The sequence below is a fragment of the Phoenix dactylifera genome, chromosome 11, assembly GCF_051530095.1.
Source record: "Phoenix dactylifera cultivar Ajwa chromosome 11, Ajwa_hap1_PhDact_Kaust_v1.1, whole genome shotgun sequence".
NCBI classification, from domain to species: Eukaryota; Viridiplantae; Streptophyta; class Magnoliopsida; order Arecales; family Arecaceae; genus Phoenix; species Phoenix dactylifera.
The window spans coordinates 16,240,083-16,251,833 of record NC_143200.1 but is presented as its reverse complement, the minus strand read 5'-3'; the positions used below and the strand labels follow the sequence as shown (position 1 = coordinate 16,251,833).

The 11,751-nt window shown below is 35.9% G+C and overlaps 1 protein-coding gene across 3 annotated transcripts; it reads right to left on the bottom strand.

Annotated features, from left to right (window-relative positions):
• Nucleotides 1–1,423: 1,423 nt before the first annotated feature.
• On the bottom strand, nucleotides 1,424–11,274 carry LOC103707752 (hydroxyacylglutathione hydrolase 2, mitochondrial-like). Of its 3 annotated transcripts, none has more exons than XM_088706923.1 (9): nucleotides 11,121–11,274; nucleotides 7,904–8,089; nucleotides 5,939–6,142; nucleotides 4,148–4,271; nucleotides 3,440–3,540; nucleotides 2,560–2,634; nucleotides 2,354–2,452; nucleotides 1,973–2,147; nucleotides 1,424–1,710 (listed from the first exon to the last, which is right to left on the bottom strand). In XM_088706923.1, the coding sequence occupies exons 1-8, from the start codon at nucleotides 11,160–11,162 to the stop codon at nucleotides 2,001–2,003; spliced, it is 978 nt and encodes a 325-aa protein (XP_088563049.1). In that variant the 5' UTR covers nucleotides 11,163–11,274; the 3' UTR covers nucleotides 1,424–1,710; nucleotides 1,973–2,000. The 3 variants fall into 3 exon arrangements, with proteins under 3 accessions (XP_088563049.1, XP_088563048.1, XP_088563047.1); XM_088706922.1 differs by lacking the exon at nucleotides 1,424–1,710 and adding an exon at nucleotides 1,761–1,828; XM_088706921.1 differs by lacking the exon at nucleotides 1,424–1,710 and having other exon boundaries at nucleotides 1,761–2,147.
• Nucleotides 11,275–11,751: the final 477 nt, after the last annotated feature.

Below are 11,751 nucleotides of genomic sequence, written 5' to 3'. Positions count from 1 at the left end.
TGAAGGATTTTTTTTCATTTTTCAGTTTTATTTTTCAATTTTTTTCTTCCATCTAGGGTGGACATAATTAATATGCCATGGCCATAACGGTTCTTTCTTATGAGCCTCTGTATCATGGAGTAACATGGCAATCTTATTCAAGCTGAGGCGACTCTCCATGGTAAGGAAAACCACACACGAAACAAAGAAAGATCCGGGACTGAATTCGGAGTAGGATATATTCTACATTACCATGCTTTTCTTGCATTTCCAATCCTGTAAGTACTCATATCAGGATGTTTGGAAATGCACCATCCAAAAATCCTAGTTACCATTGGAGCAAGCCCTAATTCACCATTACAATTTCATTTTGCCTTTCAGTACGTCATGCAGAATGAAATCCATGAATTTGCTTTGAAGCTTATCACATGCCTAGAATGATGTGCAGGACCCTCCCTTTGCAGCATCTTGAGTTCCAACATGTGTGCCAATTGAACATTGAATCATGTTAAAGATCCCAGTTTAGGTGGTATCTCAATTCTAAACCTTGAATAACATCTACTAGCAATTAATTGGAACAATAAGGTGCTTTCATCCTTTTATTTTTTTTTCATTTTTTGTTTTTTTATTTTTCTTTTTTCAGATTTATCCTTTTCTTCATAAAGCAATCATTTGCCACTATAATCATGATAATAAGATTTTCCCACTGTTTATCAGCGACCGTTATGTCTACGAGTCGCTCATCAAAATATACACCAAAAATTTTGATTAATAAGATTGCAGCCAAAGGCCAAATGATCCATTTCTTTCGGACAAACCACATGCACAACACGTGATAGAAACTAGTGCCTTATAATTAATTTAGATGATACTGAATCATTTATCATGAACCAAAATAGCTGAAAAAATATAAATGCATAAACAAAGACGTGTTGGGCATGTGCAAGCATATAAAGTACAGAAAGTTATGGTTCTCACTATGAAAAAAAAATGATAATTTATGTAACTGACATAAACTTACTGAAAGGAAACTCCTTTTGTTTCTCTTTCAACCCAAGAACTTAACGTGTATTGATTACATATAGAGATTCATAAAGTATTAGACGTCAATCAGGCAAGAGAGAGAGGACTAAAGGTTTTCTTGTTAGAATTATTAAATGATCGACAAACATGCAGCTTCTCAGTTATGGAACACAAGTTTTGTCTATGATTGCCAACCATGCTGCTACCAATGTAACGAACCTTTGCAGAAATATCAACTTGATTATCAAATCTGCATGTAATCCAGCATTTGTTTCAGAGAAATTGTCCATCTTGAAGTTTAGAGAACCATTATACTTTCTCCTATAAGAGCATTACTTGTGCATCAACTTCTGTCACGTCCGCATTCGTTACTAATATGCGTGCTTCAACTAAAATAAATGTATGTATTCATTTCAAAATAGAGGCAAACTAGTGCATGCTGTTCTTGCAAATAAATAAATAATAAATAAATGTGAATCTTTTCTGCAAATATGAAAATAAAGTCAGTTTTTACTGCAAGATTCCCTAATGCAACTTTAGAATGTTTTATCCATAGTTTCATTTGTTTGTCAGATCTCCCAGAATCTTCCTTGGCCGGAAAAACTGCTAGTAAGAAATGTTATGGTGATCGCTCTGATATGATCTGAACATACATAGCAATTCTTGTCATCCGTTCCACCAATGATCCTAGATAAAGAAAAGCCTAGCCTGCACAAGCGGGACTTGAAAAAGGTGATGATATAATAAGAATGGCAGCATAAATAAATCTTGAGATATCTTATTGTTGAATAGCATATTGACAGTGAGCAGGCACATGATTTATTTCCTGTGCAAAAAGAACGTAACTCTGCATGAGATTGAATCTCACACACTGTCCGACAATGTAAACAATCCGCACCAAAGGAATTGATTGGACATATTACAAAGGGCAATGTCAATACATATTTCTTTCTCATGAAATGATACAAACCTGTGCTAGTACAAGCAAGAACACTGCCTTAAAAATAATCCTTTGCTCGGCGGATGACACCCAAGGCTTGCGCATCACTTGCAGCAGCTGGGATTTTCAAGTTTTGCCGGATTTCTGGACTAGAGGTGCGCAGAAATGGATTACAAAGTTTTTCCTTCTTTAGTGTGGTTGGAATCTAAGACAAGTAGAAAATTCTCTGTTAAAATCTTAGTATGTCAAACATAATGCTAGTTTTCACTCTGAAATTGTACCTCATGTTAGTGAATGCCTTTTTCTCATTAAGATTATGAGATCATTAGGTGGAGGAACTGAGAAAATGCAAATCTATGTATCTTTAGTCATCACTCAAGTTGATGAATTTAGGGGGATACTGGTAGTTACCGTTGGCAGCTTCTTACTGCGGAGCTGAGCTACATGTTCTGCATATTCTTTTAGCGTTTCATTATTGGGCTCTATGGACAAGGCAAACTTTGAATTACTCTGTTCAAATTTAAGTAAAACATGTGTTCTGTCATTAGTAAAAGCAAGATAAATTCTGATAAGCAGATCATAGTATTGGTCACTTACAGACCTACAGAATTGCATACCAGTGTATATTCGTGGCCGCAATATATGTTTGTCTCATCTGGCAAAGACATAATCTTTTGAAGTGAAGAAAACATCTGCAGCAGGATTGTGGATTCTTACTACAGAAAAATCTGCTGAAACTACATGTAAGGTACAGATAGCAGGTGCGTCGTGCACTGAAGATAATTTCATTACATATAATTTCAGAAAAATCTGATGATGACTATTGATTATCATTATATAACACCTCATGTAAAATGAAGATAATTTCATTATATACTGAAATAATTAGATCTCTTGCAACTAATTCTTTTCATAACCAGCAAATGAGTTTGCGAGTAGTCAGAAACGGGTGCATTGAATTTTTCCATGAGCAGATGTGAATAACTGGTAATCATGCCTGAAATATATCATGGATAGAGCAATAGGAAGTACAGATAGCTTTTTATATTCTAATCCTGTGCATACATGAACCAGAGGCAGCTGTGCACATCCACATCCATACCAGTACAAAAATACATAAATAACTATATATTGTGTGTGCATCGATGTCTTCCAACATATTTTCTACATGCAGGTTATGCATATGTGGAATGTTTTCATGGAAGGTAGATCTAATCATGAACTAATTTTAACCACACTAAGAATTTCATTTCTTAAAATGACCATATGATTCTAACATTAGAAGATATGCACGCATCATATTTATCTCTGTCCATTATACTTTAGGGCATAAAAAGAAATATTTGTTTGCTCCAACCAAGTCACGCTATTACGGGCCCACTTATTAAAAGAACCAACTTACAACAAAGATAACCAACTTTATCTTTTAATAAGTTGGTCATTATTAGGATAAGACCCATGATTGCAAACAAAAAATTTGTTAGTTCAGTAAAGAACCTGCTCTGGGTTTCCTTCAAAAAGTTTGCCACAAGATAAGCTAAACAAAGTATCCCCTGTAAATATTGCTCCACATCCTGGAAAGTAGTAGCTTATATGCCCTGTTTAAGATTCCAGGAAGTAAGATTTAGAACGGAGGAAGATTTGGCATATTCATTGGAAAAAGTATATCACATGCCTAAATATAACAGCTTTAATCTGTAAACAGTATTCCTTCTTCTATACTTTTCTTTCGTAACTAGTTAAAAATAATAATAAACAATTCAAGAAATTTCCAGAATAGTTTTACTTAATATCTGGACAAAAAGAAAGCATGATTTTTTCAAAAAAGTTATAAAAATTCTAACAAGAGTGTGCACAGTTATCAAGTCAGGATAAGACTAGAAAATTAATAAAAAGATAAGCATTACTGAAAAATGTTGTGACCAGGGTCATAGGCAAGTAAAATGAATTATTAATAATTACAAATCCAATTCTGACCTTTACATGATAATCATGTCATATCAACAAGGAAATTTAATCATGAATAAGAAACTTCGGCGCTCTAGTACATGCAAAATCAAAGGATCAAATAGATTATTTTTGTTTATGGAAAACTATGAGCAGAAAAAGGGCTATATGCATAACCTAATGAGGTATGCCAACATAGCACATGAAGTATGAAAAAAAAAAAAATGTTAGCTTCAGGTAAAATTTTAAAAATTTGACCTTTTGTATGACCGGGAGTTTCCATCACAAGCACCTGATGACCAGCAAACATCCATGTTTCCCCATCATGTAGGGCTATGTCAATGCCAGGAATTCTGCCCTTGTCCTTGCTGGAACCAATCACCTATATTTAGAAAGATGAAGTCAAGGAATGAGATTGTAAGAAAGGTTAAAACTTCCCTAAAACAATTTATATATTTATTTACATTTAGCATGCATCTTACTTTCCAGAATAGGAAAGTAATATGCCAGTATATTCCTGTGCTATCCTACATCACCTGAGATTCTATTTGTACATGCCAGTGTGACAGTGTGGTAAAGTAGAATTATTCTCTAGAAACATCCAGTGTATGCAATGGATTATGGATGATGATGATAATAGTTGCCTTATGAAGGACACGAGTATCATGTTTTACAGAGAATTTGCACAACAATCCCACCCCCCCTCCCCCAAACATAAAAAAAAAACTCCTCACCATGCAGATTGACCCTAAACTACATATCTACTTAGTTGAGATGTACCACAATATACTTTTATGTGTTCTTCATCTCAAAGAGGTTAGCACAGTAAAATATGGTTTGCCTACTCAATGTTAGTATAAAGCAATCCAAAAAAAAAGCTAAGGCACAATTCATCTTAAGTGTTTAAAAGAAATAACATCAAATAGCAAATTTATTTTTAGTTATACTCAGAGAAGAAATAATAACATAATACTATAGCACTAGGACAAGAATGCCAGAGTTGACCAAGAAAGAACGAAAGTTTTTATGTCAAGAAAATTAGAAATGAGGGATAACATTAAATGTGACAGAACTTTATTTGTAGAAGCCCAGCATTATTTTTTTTTTCAAAAGAAGGTTAGTTAGAACCAGCTTCCATGAAGATTTACTCATGATACAGTAGGTCTAGGCATGAATCTAGGTGATAATTAGGCTATGCTTAGCAAAATAACTGAATCAAACCTTTTGTAGAAATGAATTCTATGATATTCATCCCTTCCAGTCTCCTATGTAGTCAAATTCTTTAAAATTCCTTCAATAGCCATGAAGGGTGAGAACAAACTAACTGGGCTTTAGTGCTCCTGACAAAATAAAGATTGAAGCGGCCCTTGTTGGAAGCACAGATGAGTCTCAGAAAGGCCAGATTATGTCCCTATAAGAAATTCCATTTGAGGTTTATATTTTATTTCCCGAATAAGAAGAGGACGGAAGACAGTGGTGGACCTTCTACTTTGTCTAGCTTCTAGCCTACAATGAAACGGGATTAATCTACCCTAGAACTTGGACATTTCCAGCTTCACCCTTTTTGCAGCTGGACATATGCATGTGAGGACCATGACGGCTCACGTTGGATGTCCCACAGATTGATGACGACTTGATGACCCTCAAAAAAGCAACCTTTTATAATGCTTTTAATTACAATCATCCATCCATCTGTCCCTACAGTATCAATTAAAAACCTTCAGTGTCATAAAATTTTTGATGAAAAGCTAATTTCTGATAAAAATTAACTCAGCTCATAACGGTACCCTCTGTCACTATAGTCACAATTAACCACTAGTCTACATGAATCAACAATAAGTAAGGTCAATTCACACAGAACCTAAAACTTCAAAAATCACTAAACACATGGAATGAAAGCTGCTTAGTGCAAACTAATTATTAAAATGTGACATACAACATTCTGTTTCAGAGAAGTGGTAAAAGGCAACATTTTAAAAGAAAAAAGAAGGTAAATTTATCATCACTTAGCCTACTTTTCTAAAAAATCAAATAGAGTAACTGCCATACCTTTGCACCATACCTTGCTTTCAACTCCATGTTTCCACCGGTATGATCATAATGATGATGAGTATTTAGTATATATGTCAAGTTCTGATTTTTTCTTTCCAGTGCATTTATAACAGGAACAGCTTCAGAAGGGTCAACGACTCCAACTGTGCCTGTATCCGTGTCATGCAAAAGATATGCATAATTATCCTGGAGGCACGGTACCTAGCAAAAATATGCAACAAATTAACATTATGAGTAAATGAACTGAGAGTGGTTTCCATGACTAGATACTTTACGCGATGAGCATGAATTATTTCAATCAACAATAAATGGAAAGCAATACAATTGAAAATTTGCATGATGAAAGATGAATCACTTTGTAAGACCAGATTTTCAACAGTCATTAGAAGCCCATACTAGAAGATTGAAAATTTACAAAAGAAGCAGGTACACCAGCCACCTAATATGCCAGCTTGACATTTTAACAAGATCTCTGAAACCAGGTCAGATTTTTTAATTGAAGCAGGTTGAACAGTAAGCACATATCATTAGGATATAAAGCCATAGAAATTAATTAGAGAAAATCATGGCAAATTATCTACTAAATTAGTAGTGGCATGAGGGCTTTATCATGATTAACAAGGATCTCTGGCTCACAATAACATGATCCATTAAGGAGGATTTTGCTTAAGGCATTAAATACTTAATTTAAATTTAAAAAACATAAAGTAATAGAAGAGAAGGGGTCAGGAGTGCACTTACAGAATATCCAAACCAAAAATGATGATTCAAATTTTGATCCTGAACATGGCAACCCTAGACATATAATTGAATATCAAATAAATGTTGATTAATCAAATTTATCTATCCTCTTGAACTCTAGGTGACTGCAGATTGCATATGATATGTCATCTAAGTTATAGAAGTCATGGTCAACCAATAGAAGAAGAAACAACAAAGATACCTCAAAATGCTATATTAGTCAGAGATGTTGGCATAACTTGAATATCTACCCTAGTAATCCTTTTTTAGTTTCAGATCCTATGGGCCTCTTTACAAGTTTTAAATTGCGATCATTCAGAAAATTGTTTATGCATTGCTTTTCTTTCATGCAGGACAAGATTATGGTGATTGTTGTGCTCAGATTTCAAACAGGTCCTCCCTACAATTTGTCCTACTTTAAAATGAAAAATCTATGAAAATCATTACCTTGTCTCAACAGCCAAAGAAAGTTAAAACAGTGCCTAAGGATTGAATTTGTTGCATTGTTACACTACTCAAAGACTATTAGACAGACATAGGGGTGCATTCAGGTGGTGTCTAGTCCTAATACTTCCCATTCCAAACTTGGACCTAGACATATCCAGCATTAGAACTTGAAACTGCAGCTTCACTGATCTCTTCAGGCTTACAAGGAAAGTTAATAGAAGATTCGTACAAAGCAGCTCACATGTGGGTTGTCGATTCATGACAACAGTATCCATGTTAAAAGCTTCAAATGTTCAGCATAATGTCAATCTAATGAAACAGAGTTGTAATTTCACATGCTCAAAGCCCCATCATATTTTAATATATCTCAACACTTGAAAACCATTTCTCAGAAATAGTGATCCAGAAAACAATACATCGATGCCAAGGTTATGCAGATGGTTGCACATTGCTGTATAAGTTAAATGATACTCCAAAAGCATATCAGTGGATCTCCCAAAGAAATGTACAGAAATGACGGACAAGATTATGGTAAGCCCTCAGCAAAGGAACCAAAATGGTGGCGAGCACATGTTAAGACCTCTAGCCTAAATAAGAAGCCAAAAAGACTAAGGACAGATTCTCATAATTTCCCATGGACAACAATTTCTTTTGGTTGCAGCATGAAGTCTGTTTGAGTTCAAACAACAACAACAATTCTATACGTTTGCAATGAACAAATGAACACGTCAAGAAGACATCAAATAGAAAAGTTCTGAATTATAAGAGACTTACCAATTCAATTTGCAAAGAAGATGCCATATTAGTAATATTACACAAAAGCCCAGCAACACCATATGCATGATATCCTCCACACAAAGTTTTGATAGGCCTCAAAAATAGGGTCCCAAAACTATATAATAAATGTTTTCCAAACCAGTGTTTTCTCTTGTTCGGCCACATACAAGGCTGTCTACTCACCTGAAAAAGGTATTATTATTATAAGAGCAGAACAAGCAATCAAAACCATCATCTAAAAGGAAAACAAATTCTTTAAGTATGGATTGCACCGAAAAAGATTACAAAAAGATGGAATAATAGTACAAAATAAATAACCTATACTAGAAAATATACTTATTTAGCCATCTTGGGGAAATCAAATTAGTGAAAACAAGGGGAAAATAATTGTAGATTTATGGACTATGGCAGCTTAGATTATATCACTACAAATAAACCAACTAAAACTAGATTATTTTCAGAGAAACACTGAACTGACATGTTGCAAGGGATAAGCTCCATATTATTTAGGCAAACTGATATATTAGTATTATTACTTTGTCATGATCATGATGTATGATCGCAAAATAGAAAGTATACCTTACAATTTTTTTTATACTTCAATGAACTTCTATAGATGTGTTAGATCATTTTTAGGTGATACAAGGTTTGAGGTTAATAATCTAGATATGCTTCTATTAACACCTCCATATTAAAAATCAAAGTTTGTTGTCTCAGTACCGACATCGTTGTGGTACCATGCTGGTACCATAGTCTATTGTGCTAGTACCGAGCACCAGACCGGTTGTTCGGCACAAGTCGGTACGGGCCCAAGCAGTACCATTTTGTGCCAGGACTCTACCAACACAATAGAGAAGACGGGGGAGACGGCGAACGGGAGAGAGAAAAAGAGAGAGAAGGGAGAGAGAGGGAAGGAGAGAGAAGGAGGGTGGCGGAGGCCGACGGAGGGCCGACGGAGGGCCGGCAAAGGGCATCGGAGGCCAGGGCCCAGGTAGGAGGCGGAAACCGCGGCCAGTTCTCCTGTTTCGTTCGAAACTGGGGTCCAGACGCTAAAAAATTTTGCAATCTTAAGTGGAGTCGGCAAATCCTTCCTTCTTCTTTTCCTCCAGCAACGGATTTCATTTTCGTTGCCGGAACCGTCCCAGTCTACCTCTGAAACGGCTCAGTACAACTGAAACTGTCCAGCTCGGGACAATTCCACCGATCCTGGCTGATACAGTATCAATACACTCGATATGTGGGTCAATTCAGTGTACCGAGTCTCGTTTCAGAACCTATATGGTACGGCACGTCCAATATGAGGTGGTACACACCAGTACTGTAAACCTTGTTAGAATCATTAAAGGATGGATGGAGGCAGTTGGTGGTCCACTCAGGTGGCCGAGCACTGCCTAAGTATTTTAGGATCCACTCCACCCAAGGTTTGCACAAATACTTCAGTCTTTGTCCTAAGAGAAGTATTTGTCCCCTTCATTGTACAGGGTTCCGACAATGTTCTCCAAAGATACAGTAAGCTTGCTAATGCTCCTCCAAGGTGCACAATAACAAAACATTAGGTGAACCAATCACTTTTTTAGCCACTCAGTGGCAAAAAAAGAAAAGAAAATGATCGTCCTATCTCCAAAGTGCTCAAAAGTAGAAGAAAATAGGGACTAGAAAGAAAACAAAGCAAGAATATAATTCTACAAGCAGAGGATCTAGATCCCTCTAGAACAGAAGAGTTAAAATGTGTGTTATTCAAATCCATATTTTTATACTTAGTCTTTAAATATAGAGATAACAAAAGAAATGGGGTTTTTACTATAACTGCTACTGCTTCTAACCTTAGCCATTTCCCATAATAGACTCCTACCACAATCACCTATCTACATAGAGATAGTGAATCCACTTAAGGAGTCTTCTATGACTAGGTAAACTAAACCAAAAATTATCCAATACACAAACAGAAAAAAAAAAAGTAAAACTAAGAAGGATCAGAATTCAAGACAACAAAATAACAGACTAAAGGAAGAAAGTTTTTTCCAGCAAATTCTAGTTCCCACTCCTCTCCTCAAACCATAGAAACTCTAGAAAAGCTATCCATCTTCTTTTCCTTGCAACCTTTGGAATGTCGAGATCTGTTCTCTTTCTTGCTGCAAGAAAGCAACAAATTGAATCCTCGGCAAAATGTTCCCAAGCCTCATATCTCGTGGCCGCTTACCATCACAAATATACAAACCTAACCCCTTAATATCTTGCTTGCATCACAAATTTTACATTCAAATACTGCTAGTTGGTGGCCGAAGAGATTGATTGCTTTTATGGTCTTTGTGTGATATGTATTTCATTTTATCTTATTTCATTTTTGCTTACATTCTTTCATCTTGATTTGGTTCTGCCTACCACAATCAATGCCTAGTGATGGATTAACACAAGAATCAAACCATCCTTTTGCTTTTCTCTTCTCCCTCTTCTTTGATTTTCTTAAACATGTTCATTACTGCTCAAAGAGGTGCTAAAACATAGTCCTTGTTATAGCAAGCCAAGCATCACCTAATTCAGTCATCAGATTCAAAACTTAGGCTTCCAGAATGCTAGCTACGATATTTCTCCTTACGTATATTTTCAAAACAATAAATGCATTTCTAACATTAAAAGAATCTAATTAATCTTTTTATCAACTAGGCATGCATCATAGATTCCCATTTTGTGGCTAAAAGTAGTAGGGAAAAAATAGTTAACAGCATCTACCTATCGCAAAAACATCAGCCAGCTCGTTGCAGGACCTCTCAACAAGCCCCGATGCCACAAACGAATCCCAAAGAATAAACCATGATAACTAAAACCAAAGCATCGCCACATTACCAAACCAGCACGCGTACATCATTTCACAACAAATCCCAAAATTTCACATCCAAACATCGAATACGATGCTCTCCCCAAAAGCAACGTTCCGATACACCGATATAAGATGAATTATATATCACACATAGCCTACGACATTTAGAATCTCACGAGAATTACAGACACGGGCATCATACAGTTTTCAGGCATAAATAAAAAAAAATTAATAAAATATTACAAGCGAATGAGAGGCTACGCTGCAAGAAAATCTTCAAAAAAATAAAAATCCTAGAGATTATTTTAAACGGATCCAACAAAAAAGAATCAGAGATAACCCAAAAATCTAAACGAAAGAGGGGGAAAAAAAGAGAGAGAGAGAAAGAGATCGAACCCTGGGAAGAGAAACCAGGAGGGAGGAGGCCTTGGAGAGCATGATGATGGCTCCGAGCGAGGGAGAGAGAAAGAAAGGGCAGGCAGCTCCACTCCGGATGGAACCGGCCCAAAATCCCCCTTTTATTAAAAAAAAATTGCATTTGGACTATTTTGCCCCCCGTTCTTCTGCAACCGAGGTACCGTATAAGCGGAAACGAGCGCGTTCGACCTCGGGAGAGCGTGGGCATTTTGGGAAGAAACTGCGGTTCGTCGTGAATTTTTTTTTTAATTTAATTCGATACACGCATATTTCTGTGACTGGAATTTGTCTTACATTACAACCATGTACTAATATAATAATAACGCATAAGGAAAATAATAAAATGAAGAAATAAAGGCTAGATTTCGTTGCGTATATTGGCTTAGCAATTGAAAGTATTACTGTAGAGAAATTCGAAGTAGCAAATGAGCACATGTGCAGCAACAAATAGCCCATACACTTCTAGCATACATACATCTAAAAAAGTTAAAAAAATAACGCATCATATAATGTTCTAGGCAGCTCTTTTTTCCGATCTATAGAGTCCCTCCGAAGTGATCAGCCATATACGAGGCCATCCAATCTGCGGCTTTATTGGCCTATTTATAAA

Bases quoted from the DNA above. Each gene is read 5' to 3' on its own strand.
- LOC103707752 (XM_088706923.1), bottom strand. From the start codon at position 11,162: ATGCTCTCCAAGGCCTCCTCCCTCCTGGTTTCTCTTCCCAGG. The intron at 3,541-4,147 runs GTCAAATTTTTA...AATCTTAAACAG, and splicing joins AACTCCCGGTCATACAAAAG to GGCATATAAGCTACTACTTT. The intron at 2,148-2,353 runs GTAACTACCAGT...TACTTGTCTTAG, and splicing joins GCAGTAAGAAGCTGCCAACG to ATTCCAACCACACTAAAGAA.